Raw genomic sequence first — 17,610 nt, 5'->3', positions numbered from 1 at the left:
TAGACACAACCCCCTGATCTCCGCCTTCATCTTCACATTCTCCCTGTGTGTGTCTGTGTCCAAATTTCCTCTTTTAATAAAGACATCAGTTATACCGGATTAGGACCTGCCCCAATGGCCTCATTTTAACTTGATTACCTCTGTAAAGACCCTAAATCCAAATGAGGTCACAGTGCGACCCGTAACAGTATGATTATTTTTCTCATTTCCAAGGTTTACTTTTTCTCCTCAACAGGTACCTTAAGAATGTCATTAACTCCTGATGAATCCCAATTGAGAAATCTCCCTCCTTGTTTTAAAATGAGATTTATTGCCACATCTCACAACAAGTCCATGCTGGCATTGCTTTAGGAATGTAGTTATGATGAAGTAGGTTTGGGAAATAAATCCTGTTTAACAGATGAGTTCACAAGTTCTCAGGGGCATTTAGCAGCCCGAGTGCTTTACAGATTCCACAACAACAACAAAATGCCTTTTTTTGGTATAGTTTTCATTTACATGATTTTAAATAAATAAGTAATTTTAATGGAATTTGGATGGTATTTTAAAAAATATGTCGGTAAATTTGTCTGAGGGGAGAGTGTGCTTTTGAATTTTCATTGGGTGGGTAGGCAGGTGGTGGGGAAGAATGATTCCTTTGGCAACCATGGAATTATTTGCCACGACTAGAAGAAGAACTTTCTGTTTGAGTAACCCCTTTGAACAGTGTGACACGTAATGGAAGCTTGTTAAACGTTTACTCAATGAATGGAAGTGTCCAGGGAACTTGAAATATTTGAGAAGAATCAAATAAAAAACACCTGGGTGGCTTGGTGGTTGAGCATCTGCCTTTGGCTCAGGTCATGATCTGGGGTCCTAAGATGGAGTCTTGCACCAGGCTCCCTGCAGGGAGTATGCTTCTCCATCTGCCTTGTCTCTGCCTCTCTCTGTGTGTCTCTCATGCATAAATAAATAAAATCTTTAAAAAAACCCACATATTTATGCAGAGATTTACCATATACTTTGCTTTGACTAGATGCAACGGGGCTGCCAATACATGTAAAAAAGAATAATAGTAGTGATTATTTTTTTTGTGCTTACTATGTGCCAATCATCCTGCACACACTTCTTTTTAAAATTATCTCTGAGCTAGGTAATATTGTTCTTATTTTACATAGAAGGACACCAAGACTAAGAGAGATCAAGCACCTTGACTATATAGCTAGCGATTGGTAAGGTTAAGTGTGCTCTTAATCTGTACACTTGAGTGCCTTTCAGATTGGCCTATTTCTAGAAGCTTATGTTATTATTGTGGAGATGGGACATTTATAATTGAGGCAATTGGAAATTTGGCATAGTAAGACTCTAGCTGCTTTGTATGTCTCTTTTGCCACGTATGTGTGTGCTGTCAAAATTTCATAAAAATAACCATTGTATCATGGTTAAGTATGTACAATCTGGATTTTGATGCCTGGATTCAAATCCCACTTGTACCTCTTCCTATCTCTGTGATTTTGGACACATAGCTTAACCATTATGTACTATCATTTTTTTAAATTATAAAATAGGGTATAATAAAAGTACCTCCCTCATGGTTGTGAGGGACCTATATGGTATGTAAAATGATCTGTGCCTCGCAAAATGTGTTTCCTGCTAGAATATAGGCTTCACAAAGGCAGCAATTTATGTCTGTTTTATTCATTCATGCATCTTATACATCTAGAACGGTGCTTGGTATAAAATAGACATCCAGTAAATACATTGTTGAATGAATGAATATATTTCAATGTGTAAATGCCAGGGCTTAGTCACATTTGCAGATGTAATGAAGTAGTCACATGCTTGTACATCAATGTAGAACCATGGTTCTCAGCCTGGGATGCTCATTAGAAATACCTGGAAAGCTTTTAAATAGACTGATGTCAAGCTACATCAGTCTCCACATTGAGCAGTGAGCCTGATGTGAGACTGGATCGCAGGACCCTGAGATCACGACCCAAAGTGAAGGCAGATGCTTAACGACTGACCCACCCAGGCGCCCAAACTATCAGAAGCAATTTTTTTGAATGACTTACAACCCTTAGGAAACTAAAAACAACCTTTGTTTTAATATTTACATTCTTGAAAATTTCAATTCACATTAAAATTGTCAAAACTACTTTGAGTTCATATGTAATATGGATTAGGATTTAGGCTCAAATAATTACACAGGATTTGTTCCCCTAAATAAGTCTTTAATGGAATATTTGGAGTTTGTATGGAGCTTTGGACAATTTTTTTTTAATCATGTGGACTAACCTTAACATTGCTGGCAGCTCCTCTAGATCAACCAAGGAGCATCGTGGGCTGCTTTGAATATAAACAAAGTTAGTACCAAAATAGCATATGGGGAAAAGCACACTAACACATACACAATGATTGAGATCCCTCTTGAGGCACTTGGGGAATTAAACCAAGGTATGGAGTACCTTTCTAGACAGCTGCTTCTTTTTCTAAAACAAGGAGATGAGTTCACCAATCCCTGATGTGTCAGTTGCTTCTCTTAGGAGACGTCCTGGTTACGGGAATCTCTCAGTTCTGATGTTTCTCTGCTTAGCAGGCGGGGTCCTCATTCTATTCTATTCATAGAATCACCCAGAAAGGGAGTTGGCAAGATGGGGATGGATTGAATATAGGAGCCATATAAACTTGGAATCAGAGTGGAACCAGAGCGAATTCAGAGAAAATTGCAAAAATGGATAATTAGAGGGTATCCTGGCTAAACAACCACTTACATGTTTTCCCATAAATTTTAAAAAATTCTTTGCAAAGAGTATATGCTGCACATTTCTTTCAACAAATACATTATAAAAATGTTAACACTATCCCATGCCCTTTGCAAATGTTATAGCAATAGGATTTTATTTTACGTGGATCACAAAGCCGTTTTGATGTCTCTTAGGCTTCTTAACCCTGAATTGTACCTCTTTTGCCTTTTTCTTTAAAGAGCTGTTTTGAAGGATTTCTGGCCCTTTCTGGAAAGTATATCACCGAAATGCGCAGCCTGGGATATAACTCAAATCTTCCTAATCAGATTTCTCAAACCTTGATCTAATCAGCAAGCTGTTTTGCTTAGCTCTTTGGTCAAGTTCATTCATTAACTCAGAAGGCATTTATTGAATATTTGCTGTGTCTACCCCAGGGCTAGAATGTAATAAGATTAGTAGATGAATTGAGCCCTGTCCTTTAGGAGTTTGTAGTCTTATTGGATGAAGTAAAGGAAATAATAGAATGCTATTTAAAATGTACTATGGCTTTTATACTTTAAATATGTTTGAGGTCTTTCATGGCAGGTAATTGACATTAACCATGACTTTGTGTGCCTGAAACCGCATTATAAAATATTTTCTTTTCGTTATCTATTTCACAGTTAATATCACAGTTCTCCTTTTCAAAGATTCTTTTGCCATTATAGTCATCCCAGCAAAGTGTTGTTATAAGATTAATAGGAAGAATCACTGCCGTCTCACTGTCTCACTGACTGTGGGTTTGGGAAGACTCTGGGCCAGAGTCAAAAACCCCATTTTTTTTTTTTTTTTTTACTGGAGCATATTGAAACATAAAACCCCTGCCACCTCAACACACCCCAAATCCTACCACTCTTAAATGTCATCTCCTACAACCAAGAATAACCCACATAGAAAAATAACTTATACTAATTTTATTTGAGGTCTGAGAAATAGTGAAATTGCTTTCTTATTTTGGAACAAAAGGTGTATACATATATGAGCTATTCAAGAAAAGGATTTTCTCACATGGTTGTTTAGAAAGATAGAAAAGGCTGTAATCAGAAGTTACCTCCTACTTCCCTATAGTACCTGCAGGTATTTTTCCTGTCCTCCTTCCTAGGTAATATCCTCTTGCGAGGTCCATTTGCAGTTATACACCGGCACCACTTTGATGATTCCTACTTATTTTCCTCCAAATAAGTGTTTATGTGTGTCGTACATATACAATTTTCCTCTATTAATGTTACAGAAAACCAACCTTAAATTTGCATCCACAATGAGGGATAAATAAGCAGCAAAAGCCCTTACTTATTGTTTCTATTCATGGGCCGGGCAAGAGTGCCATTTGACCGTACTTTCATTGCAGGGCTTACTCAGGGTTGAAGGTATGTATGTCTTTCCTTTTATTGCCATGTGTTTTGTTTTGTTTTGTTTTGTTTTTTTTGCTTTTTTTTTTTTTGCCATGTGGCTCTTATAGAGACACATGCAGCCCTTCACCCTAATTTGATTATTTGGGCAGTGTGTCCCATCCCTTCTGGCTGTTTTAATTAGGAACACAGGCTTTGGTGGTCAGAGTCAACAACTTCTAGTGAGTTAAGCTCATTTATCCTGTGGTTTCCACTGTGCTAGCAGAATTGTATTCCCTCCCTTCTTTTTTATTCTCATCACAGCTCTCTGCGGCTGTGCATGAAGACATGAAGGGCTTGTATTTTCCTCACTTATTCAAGATTTAGGGATTCTTCAGTTCTTCCAAGGCCTTGTGCTTTGGCACTTTTTTTTTTTTTTTGTTAGAGTACTTAAATTTAGTTTGTGTTTTAAGGAATGAAAGATGGAACCTGTAGATTCTGACTCCACAGAGATCTGATTTTCTTGTGATGAAAGCCGTGAGTTAGAATCACATATAGCCTCTTTCAAAGCCAGAGAAAAGTCCTAAAGAAAAATATGACAGAAGTTCCTTGAACTCAGGTGGAGAAAAATGCTGGGCCCTGAAGGAGCACCGTGTGAGAATCTTCCAGTGTTCTTTTCTTATTGCTCAGTGGAACGGGATATACTTTGGGGTGGAGGGCTGTGATATTGTGATTTATAAGAAACATACATTTGAAAAAAAAAAAAAAAAAGAAACATACATTTGGTCCACTGAATGACCAAATATAGATTTCTCATATGTATTTGTTCTTCATCCACAGATATCTGCTCACAGTTCCTGAAACTTGTGATAAGGGCAAAAGAGGTGTTTTTCATTATGTTAACGAAGGTGGCTTTGTACCCCACTCAAGGGTGGGGGCTGTTTGCCAGGAGGACCAATCTTGTGATGGGAGGGTCGGAAGTTTCAGTTCTACCCCCCTTTCCCACCAGGGAGGAGAGGGAGAGGCTGAAGGTTGAATCAATTGCCAATGGCCAATGGTTCAATCAACCATGCCTATATAATGAAGCCTCCATAAAAACCCAAAGGGATGGGGTTCAGAGAGCTTTCAGGTTGGTGAGCATTGGAGGTACTGGGGGAGTGAGGCCCCTGGATAGGGCATGGAAGCTCCACACTCCTTCCTGTACTTCACCCCTGTATCCCTTCATCTGACTGTTGATTCATATCCTATATCGTATCCTCTATTCAATGGGTAAATGTAAATAAGTGTTTCTGTCAGTTCTTTGAGCCACTTTTACAAATGAATCAAACCTAAGGAGGAGGTCATTGGAACCTACAATCTGTAGCTGGGTGGCCAGGAGCACAGGTGACAGCCTGGGGGTTATGACTGGCGTCAGAAGTAGGGGGGTGGGAAGTAGTATTATAGGGCTGAACCCTCAACCTACAGAATCTGATGCCAGCTCTGGGTAGGTAGTGTCAGAATTGAGTTGAATTCTGGGACACCCTGCTGATACCTGAGAATTGCTTGATGTTGGGGGAATCTCCCAACTCCCACTCCTCACCCCCCACCTGGCTGCCAACTTTGGAATTGGCTCTGGGAACGCAAAAGAGTTGGTGTCAGTAAAGGGGCCAGAATGGATGTTGTTAATTATTTGCCTTGATGAAAATGAGGAAAGAGAAGATTGTGTCATCGGAATGTCTTCATTAAAGGTCTACATACTTGTAATGACTCTTTGGGGGATTACATAAAGCAAGTACATTGTGTGCTACCCAGTGGGAGCTTCTGAAAGTAGGCTATTGGCAGGCTTGTTGTGATCACTTCCAAATACTAAAGACCTTTACGCTATTTCTAAGACTTCCTGAATAAGGGATGGGGGGAACGGGCTGGGCACTTGCTGAGCTCTTAAACATACTTGGCCATTGATCAGTGGCTGCACAATCTTGGATTCTTTTCTGGATTTTACCGAGCCTTTCTTTGGGTTTTGAGGCTACTGTTTATCTTGGTCAATTACAAATTCCATTTCTGGGTGGAGTTTGCAGAGATCAGTGAACAGAGAAGAGAGATCATCTGCCCCTAGATTCTAACAGAGCTTTTATGTTTTATTCTTATTCCTCCTCCTTTCCTGGGCAAGTTCCTTGCAGTGGCTCAGTCATGATGGGATTCACCGTACATCTGGCCATCACTGCCTCCCCTTTCCCCATCTACCTGTCTGCAGCCTTGTTCCTTTTTTATAGTGAGATGGGTGAAGGAGTCTGAGGATCTGGGCCTCCCTGGGGAACCCAAGTGTCTGCAAGTCCAGGGTCCAGGATGGCAGATTCTTACTGCAACGTTCACATCCTATGAGATAGGATGCTGAGAGCTAGTGGGTGTAAAGTGCATAATGAAGTTACTGATGCTTTCTTTCAAGGGTCCTGGGTAAGTTAGTGCTCCCCCACTTGCCCAAATGTACTTGCTATTGTCAACCTAAATAAAGAGGTAAAACAAGGCAAGCTCAAATTATCAGAAATTGAGTTTATTTGAGAATAGCATGGGAGTTGCAATTCAGGAAATGAAAACTGTAGCAAGCTGCAGGCAAGTCCATGTAGCAGTTTGGGGTGGGCTGTTTTTATGGCCAGGGGTGTGAAGAGCAGGGAGTCTAGCCTGAGTCCAAGCAGCAAGTTCAGTGACTTGAGGATGGGGAGACAATCTTGGTGGATGTTCATTGGTTGAGGGATAGGTTTCCAGTCTTCTGTAAAGCAGGCATTAACCTGAAATCCGTCTCTAAGTTCTTAAATTTTGCTTTCCTGAGGGTATATTTGGAAGATTCTCCATTTCATATCCTCTTTAGATTAAAGTCTCTCCACAATCCCACTGAGCAGTTTGAAAACTTTAGCTCACAGGAGGAAGCGTGTATACATGCAGATTCCTGGGCTTCGCCCTCAAATCTGTCCAGGACTCAGCTGCAGGGTCACAGACCCACCTGAGTCTAGTTCAGGTCATTCTCAAAGCACAAGTGGGCACCGCTATGGAGGGAAAACCCCCCTCCTTTCCAGGGAGCCACTTAGTTAATTCACGAATCGGTACTTATATTTAAGCTTGAGACCCTTGTCTGGCATTTTTCAAGGAGTTGTTCAGAAATTGTACTTATGTTATTAATGGTGATACCACAGGATCTCCCTGCTTTCTTCCTCTATCTTCCTGTTCTCAACTTGTCCACCAGGCTCTCCTCTCCTTTCCCTTCCCTTTTTCCTGTAGTTGTTAGATTTGCTTGCTAAAGCAACTCCTCTTATTTCTTATCTTTGCAGACCAAGGTCAGGGCTGACTTTCTCAACCTCTCCTGATTCATTCTGTCCTTTCCGACCTGCATTCTGTTATGTTCTTTTTAACAAATGCAACCTAAGCAACATGCTTTGGTTTTATCTCTCTGTGGGCCTTTGTAAGGTAGTGGTCTTTTAGCAGGTGCCTTTTCCTGACAGATACAAATCAGTCTTTTCCCACTTGGAACTTCAAGCTATCTGCAGAAGTCCTCTGCAAGGATGAGGGAGGATGTTCTTGAGAGGAGCAAGACTGAACTTGGCCTGTGACCAGCTTGGAGAGCAATTTGTTGGGAAATAGAATTTCAACAGAAGACCCCAGGAGCCTACTTTTCTTCTTAACTTTTGTCTCTGACAGCTTTAAACTTGTCCAAGTATTGTGACCACCCAAGCCCTAGATCTCTCTCTCTCTCTCTCTCTCTTTTTTTTTTTTTTTTTTTGTAGACAGAGAGACCTGCATTCTGCCCTCTACCCTAAATAGGGACTTACATTTTAATTTCTGGTTCTGAAGCAATACTGCCCCCCAAGTGATCCCCTCAGGCTCCCTGCTGTCTTTTGAGACTTGCCAGCCTCTATCTTCACCATGCACTTTAGAGACCTATATTCCAATACATTTGCAAAGGTTTTCGCATGTGGAAGACTAACTCAGGTATTGTTTTTACCCCAGGGGAAGTTTTTAACTGTGTATTACTTTCTGATGTTGGTTTTTCTTTGTGTTTTTTTCTTCTGGCTGCAGGAAAGCAATCTCCCGGGCAGGCCTGCAGCATCTGGCTCCTGCACATCCCCTCAGCCTTCCTGTGGCAAATGGTCCAGCAAAGGAGCCCAGAGCGACTCTGGACTGGAGTGTAGGTGTTGGCTTTTTCATTTCAACATAATTCAATTGCATGTGTGTCTCTCTCGTTCTCGGGCTCCCTATGGCTATGAAGCAAGGCTTAATAATTTTCAATATTGCTCACTGACCAATCCTCAAATACCTAAGCCATAGCTCCATTTGCAAACCTCCAGCAACATAGCTCCTTTGTATGAAATCAGATGTGTTTCAGACTAAAATAAAAACTTCATGAATTATTTGAGGCACTACTGCCTGGGTTTGCAGCTGTGAGATAAAAAGTATCTCTGTGCACATACTTTATTGGTTCTTGCCAACTTGATGATGAATAGAGCTTACTCTTAGCAACATCATGGCATCTAAGCTTAATTTCCTCAGCTCAAACTGCCTTCTTTTCCTTTTAGGTGCTTGTTTTCTTGTTTTTGTTTTCCCTGATACAAGATGATTTCATTTTACATTTTAGGTACTTCATGCCCTCCTGTATGATATACTTCTGCCCTTAACACAAAGGTAGATGGGTCTGGTATCAGTGGTTTGAGTATAGTAACAATTTTAACCAAAACACATACACAAAAGCTATTAACTTGAGCTGAAGATTGCATTCTGAAGTTCTTAAATTAATTAGAATACATTTATTGAGGGTCTTCAGTGAATCACGTTCTTGGTCAAAGACATCTATAACTGTGGACTGAAAGGCTTTGTCCCTTCCTTGAAGGAATGAATGTAGGGAACAGCATGAAGGTAGAGGAGGACTGCCCTAAAAATTTTGCCAGTTTGATCTTGATGGTGATTCTTGTTTAGCATTTGTAGTTGCGTTGAACAGTGGGGATAATTCATGTTATCCCATATTAAAGAGCATTGCAGGGCAGGGTGGGGGAAAGGAAAAGAGGTTTTTTAATTAAAATATATATTTTTAGCCCATCTGTCATGACTTAATGTCCTTTTATATTAAAACAATTCTTCCTCTTTCCCAAGCACACGCTTACTGACATTCTTATTTTACATTCTGGACTCATGCCAATGTACGCTGCCTACCTAGAAGAAGACTGGACTTAACTGAGATGCAGCTTCTTCCGTGATAGGGTCGTGAGAATGCTTCGATAGCACCTGCATGTGCTGGATTGGTGCTTAGGATGAATGCTCCTTTCCTGGAGTTTCCCTATATTCTGGGACAGTGACTTAATAAACTCTTAAACCATAATGGAGTATATTTATACCAGTGTTTATATAATTAAAAAGAGTTACATGGGTAAATAAGCAGATAAATAAGATCAAAGAGCATCATCCTTGATCCAATAGTGCGAATGTTGGGAATCAGGGACCCAAACCAGTGAATTTAGTGTTTATGATGCCTAAATAACCCTCTGACCCCCAAATAGTAGGACCCTATTTGAGAGGTAGGATTCTAATGAAGGATAGTTTAAATCACTGACATAGAAAAAGTCATTAAATCCTTTTGCTTCTTGGGTGATGTTAGTCAAGTTACTTGATTTCTTTGTCTGAGTGTCCTCATCTATAGATGGGGACAATTGTAGCACCTCCCTAAAGGGGACTTCTTGAGTGTTATTAGGATCAAATATGGCAGTAAGGGTGAAAGTTCTTTGTCAACTGTGCATATTTATTTAATCAGAAATAATATGTTGATGAATTCAGTAATTCATCACATATTTGAGTCCCTGCTTTGTGCTAGAGCCTGTGTTGGTTCCTTGGGATTCTAAAATGAGGAAGATGGGATTTCTGCCTCTGAGAAGCTCAGGAAACAGTCAGCATACAAAAATCAGTAGCAAGAATATAGGGTGGTGACACCTAGAATAGAGAAGCCCAGAGTCATGGAGTGCCAGGAAGGATGTTCCATCTCTATTTGATGGTGGAAATAGTTATCAGAAAATACTTTTAAAAAGAAGTGTCCTGCTTGAGCTGACGCTTAGCAAGAAGGTATTATTTTCTGATTCCTGTAGAGATGTATGCACTCTAATATCTCATCAAAATGGTATTTTGGGCTAGTGGTGGGAGGCTGCACTACATAGCAGGAGAAGAGCAAGTAAGAGCTAAGCTCTTTCTTCCTCCCTCTCCTTTGATTGTGGGCGCCCTGTCATGGCGCCCCGGTGAAACGATGGCATGGCAGGAAACACTTTGGAGATGTTTAACAATGGAGGGAGCACTGAAAGCCTCCTCTGAAGACACTCCATCTGAGGGCATATTTGAAGTTCTGACGTGTAAGGAGCTATAAAGATATGACTGAAAAAAAATTAACTGTGGGCTGATACTGCTGTTAGCGAACTAAAGCCAAACAGTGACCAACACTACAATTCCTTATTTATGATTGATTCCTTATTATGATCATTATAAAACATTTTTCTCAGAAGAGAGGAAGAAGAAGATGGTTAAAAAACATTTTAAAGCTTTTTTTTTTTTCTAAGACTTGCCCTTGCTTCAAAATTTTTGGCTTTTCCTAACAAATGTGCTTTTCACTAATTTGATTTATGTCACCTTAGTTTGCTGGTTTGTTCACATTGCTGAACCAGGATTTTCTTTGTTCTGCTTAAAGTGTGAGCTCAGGCCATGGGCGTGACTTGTCTCTGTCATTCCCTCATCTCACCCCCTGCCTGGCTCCCTGTGGAAAAGCAGCACGACCACCTATGCCCCTTCTATCAGCCTATTCTCTGGACTAACGGCATTGAAATGATCAAAATTCACTTACTCACTTTTACTATTTACTGATCTCTGATTTGGCTTGGAGCCTTTTATGTTTCCCAAATGAGGGGGTGGCCTTAGGGGGATGAGGTCATCTCAAAGGCTTATAGGTAGGACTCTGAGCCCCTGACTTAAGTCACCTCCCCTCTCTGCATTTCACCAGTGGAAAAACAGATACAAAAAGCTGTTCGTGGTACATCTGAAGTTGCAAGACGAATCAGGATGAATTAAAAACTTAGTCCCTACATTTCTACTTATTGTAGAATCCCAAAGGGGTCCTGTTTTGACTTTGTGCCAAAGCCTTTAGAAGGGGCACAATGGTTTCCATAAATATCTTTGTGCAAAGGGCTTTAAGGAGCAACCTGACTACAGGGGTGCACTGATTTGGTGAGCCTAGACTGTAGGCACCTGTGTACTTTGGCCAGGTGTATCCTGTTGTAGGAATCGGTTTGATGTGTTGGGTATGTAAACTTAATAATTTCCTTAAAGTATTCATATTCTCATTTTCATATTCTCATTTACCTACTTAGTGATATATATTATCTCTCTCTTATTTTTAGCTGTTCCTCAAAGTCCCAAAACTTCCCTCTTGCTATGATTTACTCAAATGGTTATTAGGACTTATCAGATTGTGTCTCTCATATGATCTCATTTTCTTGGTGACTCTTCATGAACATTCTCTCCTGCTCCCTGAGCAAAAACCTGCCCCTCCATGCATGTCAGGGATAGAACCCTGCATGTTGATGTGTGGGGAGTAGCCAAATCAGTCTTCAGTATGGTGCCTGAGCCTTCTATTGACAACAGTAGACACATGTGGAAATTGCTATTTCCTATAGAGATTTCCTCTCTTGCTTTGTGCCAAGTCATACTCATCTTTTCAACTGGCCTAATTCTGTTTATCTTATTCACTTTTTGCTTTGTTTCCTCACAATACCTCTACCCATGGTGCACTGTCTTAGAAACCTTAGAACCAAAATAGTGGTTTTTAGTTGCTTTCTTAGTCCAGGTCCTCAGGTCGATTTCAGGCTCCTTGAAGGGAGGGACCAAGTTTTTTGCCCAGTTTTTCTTCTTCACAATGGAGAGCATGGGATCATAGGCCTACCCGCTATTTGGCTGCTGAGATCAGGGGACAAACTGATTTGGGCAGCTTTTCTATTCAATTGGTGAGAAGTGGACATTTCAGTGGGAGTTGACCAGCATTCAGATTATCTCCAGTTCCTGAAAGGATTGGTAGACAAGAGTCCAAAGCTTCTTTTGAAAAAAGAAATGGGTTTATGCTATTTGAATACCAAGTAACTCTTTAAAAATCTCTTTCCTAGTATGACACATTTAATTAAGTCTTGGAGTACAACAGTGGTCTGATCTCATTCCTCCCAACTTACCACCCCACACCCTTATGGTGACAACCTGTAGGGGCTGCTTCCATGGACACCATATCATGCATGTTGACCAAACCAGTTTTTGGGAAAACAAGCTAAGTTGCCAGAAAGGGAGTAATACTCAAAAAGGAAAAAAAATTCTCATCTCCTGGGCTGGAATCCAAGGTTCCGGTTTAGAGTGATTTAGCCCCTGTAGAAGTATGTCTGTTATATAGATAATGTGTGTCTTCTCTTAAATGTCATATGCTTCATTCTATGATGGAGACTTAATTCATACTTAGATATTTTTTCCCCTCTTTTTAGTATTATAGCAGGGAGCATAGGAGGTGGGTCTTACTCTGTCTCCACTGTTTTATAATTTGTTTTTGCCCATTACACTGCCTAAAACAACTTTCAAAGCAATGGTGAAAAAGTCATCCAGATCTTTCTTAAAGGGCATGTTGGTTTTAATGTCGATTTTAATTTCAGTTCATTTTTCCCTCCCTCCTTGGAAAATTTCCTCCAATCGTGAGGGTTATGGAAAATAGGATCAACACAAACAAAGCCAGACTCTAAGTCCAGACCATATTTTCTTGCCTCTAGTTGACAATGCTAAGAAAATAACTGCATTCTCCTAGGCAGGTAGAAACAAAACACAATTATACACCACCTCACCACTTGGTTCAGGAACAAGATTAGGGAAACAGAATCTTCACGCAGGATTGGTTTAAACTGGGTTATGAAACTAGGTCATCTTATCTTTAGAAACCTTGAATGAAGAAACAGGAGGAGGCAGGTGTGTATGGGTATGTGTGTGCGCATGTTCTCATTTCAGTCTTATTTCAGATGGCAGGTCCTGACAAACCTGTGCTTTTAGGCTTTAGCTCTTGTACCTTCAGGTTTGGGTGTTGTCCCCAATAGTGACTCTCACCTCAACATTTTCTCCACTCCCATCCCCATTTCAAAAACTGTTTAGTCAGGTTAATCATTGTACCTGATGCTTGAGAGGTCAGGAGGAGCTAACCAACTATAAATCAGTGAAGGTCCTGGTCCTGGTCAGCTGTGTTAATAGTGGGACAGATCTAGCATGATTTCCAGAACCCTCATAATCCTTTATTTCCTCCAATTTTAAGAATTTTAAATTATGTCACACTGGCTGCTGGGAGTTATCATAGAATCCCACAGTTTCACAGGTCATTGAGAAGTGTCTGGGTCTGAACTTCTGCCTCTAAGCAAGTGATTATCTAAACTAACACTGCCCAATAGAAATACAGGTGAACCAAAAAGTATTTCTAAATTTTCTGGTAGCCACATTTTTTAAAAGTAAAAATAAATAGGTAATTTTAACGTTAGGACCATATTTTGTTCAGCCAAATATATAAAAAATATTACTATCTCAACATGTAATCAGTATAAAAACTATCAGTGAAGTGGTTTGCATCCTTTTCTTCACGCTGAGTATTCAAAGTCTGCTGTGAATGTTACATTGACAGGACATCTCAGTTAGAGTTAACCATATATCAAATTCTCAGTAGCCATATACTTATTGGGAAGCACAGAGCCAAACCATCTGAGACAAATTCTACCTACTATTATCATGAAAATTTTCAGGGAGAGACAGTTGAGATTTCCTTTTCTTTTCTGAGTTTGTAAGGACATTTACATGAGATACATCTTTATAACTTCCTTACTGTTTCAAAACATTTTTGTGAGCAAGTGTCTTCCTTTTGTGTAGACTATTTGCTTCTAGTGTCAGTTCACTCTGTGTTATTCAAACTCTTCCCCACCAATACACACACATATCTTCTTACCTATAACCATTACTAGGACTTCAGTAGAACTTGAGAGCAAGGACTCATATCTGTATCTATAAATCCATACCTAGATGGGTCTCTACTCTTAGGTAGCTAGATCTGTCTTTATACAGATGGATGTATATAAACATATGTGTATCTATAGAGACTTGTCTCAGTGCTCACAAATACAGAAGAAATGTTATCTTCATTTAAAAGTGGGAGAACTATTTTTTCTGTCTAGCACAGATAGATATTCTCAGTTATGTATTGTTTGAGATGATAGTTCAAGGTAGATGTGTACAGGAGAGAGAAAAAGGTTCCTGGGTGGGGAGAATGGAATAAACCAAAAACATTGCACAAAAGAAGGAAGATATGGCTATATTTAGAAAAGAGAGATGAAGGAGGAAAATGTACAAAGATGCATACAAGGAAGGTTAAAGATAGACAAATTGGTGCCATTAATGGAAGGTCTAGTATGTGAGATTAAATTTGGATTTCATTTTATAAATAATAGGGCATTGTTTAAGCATCCTGAGCAAGACAGAGACTTAATCATAGTTCTGTTCTAAAGGAATTAATTTTGCAGCATTGTAAAATATCAAAGAGAATGTCAGAATTTGAGTTCAGAGCAGAAGAAATCAGGACTCAGTTTAGACATGTTCTTCAGTAAGTAACTTGGGGGTAGACATAGATAATGAAAGGAAATCCAGACAAAAATATGAGGCCTATATTAGTTGGTGTAGAAGAGGCTGCAATAAATAAAATATTCAAAATATATAATTACCATGGAGGAGAAGTATATTTCTCTTTCATACAACAAACCAGGACTGTTTCAAGTAAGTTAGGCGGGAAGTAGGTCCTATTCCACATTGTTATTCAATGCTCCAGGCAGTTGATCTTATATCCTAACCAGATGGCTTCTGAAATCATCCCAAAGGTTGACTTTTCAAGTATCTGGTGTGGGAAAAGAGCGTGGAAGAAAGCATGTGGGAGGTTTCAATTGGCCAACTCTGAAAACAGTGCATGTCTACTCATGCTTATGTTCCATTGGCTGGATCTTGGTCACATGGCCACAAGTAGTTGGAAGGGAGGCTGGGTAATGAAATCTAGCTATATGTCCAGGAAGAAGGAAAAAATTATTTTAGTGAATCACTAGTAGTCTTGGCTACAAAGTCCAAGGAAAGAAACTTGAATAATACCAACATCTATGGGTTAGAAGGGAAGGAAAACTGGAGAGTGTCTACCTTAAAAGAAAACTGCCAGTTATTTTACCAGCAAACTGGATTTATTTAGAACTAGCAGAGGAATTGCGCCAGAGTCCAGAGAGGTGATGATTTCTCATTGGCTGAGTTGTGGTATTTTCTTATTGGCTGAGCCTGTTGCAGGGGAGGAGAAATTCTTTCCTCCTGCTGGAGTAGTAAAGTAGGCTTCTCCTTGTTGCAAATGCAAGATAAGTCTCTTCTGGTAAGTTGGGAGTCTGTAATTAATGACAAGAGGTAGAGTGTGTCAGCTCCCTCATCTGATCTCCTGACTCCATTTTATTTTATTTATTTTTAAAAAGATTTTATTTATTTATGAGAGGCACAGAGAGAGAAGCAGAGACATAGGCAGAGGGAGAAGCAGGCTCCCCACAAGGAACCTGATGTGGGACTCAATCCCGGATCCCGGGATCACACCCTGAGCCGAAGGCAGATGCTCAACCACTGAGCACCCAGGCGTTCCCTCCTGACTCCATTGTATTGTATTGTATTGTATTGTATTGCATTGTATTGTTTATTTTTTAAGGTCCTGACTCCATTTTACATGAATTTTCTTTATTCAGTTTTGCAAGGGTAACCACAGCAAAAATAATAGAAACTATATTGAACACCTATTAACTTCTTATTGGGTGCAAAACATTGAACATTATGCATTTTCACATTTAAATATCACTATGATTTTGTGAGTGAAGTACAATTATTATTGGTGAGTAAACTGAGATTTAGGATAGTTAGAGAGGCCCAGGGTCATATAGCTAGTCGGTGGAAAATCTGTCTCATGTTTATTGATATTGATCTAGAGAAGGATTCATCAGAAATGTAAGAAGAGAGCCACAATGGTTCATTTGTCTGTTCTATTCTTGTGTGAATGCAACCCCCAGCTGGATATCTTTATGCAGAATTCAGGAGTCCCCAAGACCACCTTCACTTCTGACATCAATTGAGGGCTTGGGACTCCCTAGCACCATACTCAAAATGTTTGATGAGTCACTAGAAGGACTCACAGAATTTACTGAAAGCTGTTACACTCACGTTTATGGCTTATTATAGTGAAAGATGCAGATTCAAATCCACCAAGGGAAGAGGTACATGGTGCAGAGTCCAGGAGAGTGCCAAGGTGGAGCTTTGAGTTATCCTCTTCCAATGGCTCTGTGGACAGTGCTAACCTCTCCCAGCAACCATGTGTGACAGTACATATGGCATATTGCCAATTGATCTGAATCTTGGTGCCTTGAGTAGTAGTTGCAGCTTGATCATGTAGATATGGTTGGGTTTCTTCATGGCGGAATGTAATCTCTAGCCCCTCTGAAGGGTGAGCTGATATATGGCTCCAAGCCCCACCATAAATCATGATTCTCTTAGACTACCTGGCATAGTTCCATGTCCCAAGGTAAACATAACACTCTTATCAGGTAGGACTTTCCAAGCACTTAGGGAGATGACCTTCCTAGAGCTGAGGACAAAGTCCAGATTTCTCTTTGGGTAAGGTTACTATAAATGTACTTTATTAGGCATCAGACAAGATAGATGCACAAGAAAAGAATGAGGCATGGGAGAAATGTAGTCTAGTAAAAGATATGCTTCGTCATTATTTTGCATGATTTTTTTTTAAAAAAAGATTTTCTTCTGTTTGTGATTTAGAATACTGTCATGTTTCTATTGGGTACTTATATTTACTTCTCACAGTTAATGACTCTAAACTAATGGACAGCTAAAAATATTTATCCCTTTCTACCCCTTTGGAGTTCCATGTAACAAAATGACCATTCATTCATTTATTTATTGATTCTTAGTCTTTCATCTTTTCAATTCTCAAAATTTATTTGTCATCTACTATTTTCCAGGAACTAAGTGAAGTGGACATTCAATGTTCTAGTGGAGTTTAGAATCTAGTATATGAGGGAACATTAATCACATAATTATGCCAATGAATAGATAATTACCAATGGAGATAATTTTGGGAAGAGAACATGGTTTGATGAGAGAAACTAACAAAGTAACTTGACTTAAGACTTAAGCTTTGGGGTCAGTGATGGCTTCTTGGAGGGAGTAACACTTGATCTGATGACCAGAAAGTAAATAGAAATTAATCATATAGAATCAAAATGGAGAAGAGTAAACAATTTGGATATAATAAACAGCATTTGCAGTGAATAGGGATGTAGGGAGATTTCACAAAGACCTAAACAAAAATGAGTAAGGCACAATGTAGGTATCTTGTGTAAAGAATTTTTAGTCAAGGAAACAGCCAATTCAAAGGACCTGATGTG

At 39.6% G+C, this 17,610-nt stretch overlaps 1 protein-coding gene across 1 annotated transcript in view; it reads left to right on the top strand.

Moving 5' to 3' along the window:
* DGKI (diacylglycerol kinase iota) overlaps nucleotides 1–17,610 on the top strand; it is a 428,861-nt gene that overhangs the window by 137,990 nt on the left and 273,261 nt on the right. The window contains 1 exon segment of the mRNA XM_049094866.1: nucleotides 8,141–8,249. Coding sequence (XP_048950823.1) covers nucleotides 8,141–8,249 — 109 coding nt within the window.

This window comes from Canis lupus, chromosome 16 (genome assembly GCF_003254725.2).
Source record: "Canis lupus dingo isolate Sandy chromosome 16, ASM325472v2, whole genome shotgun sequence".
Lineage (NCBI taxonomy): Eukaryota > Metazoa > Chordata > Mammalia > Carnivora > Canidae > Canis > Canis lupus.
This window is presented reverse-complemented; position numbering and strand designations above follow the sequence as displayed.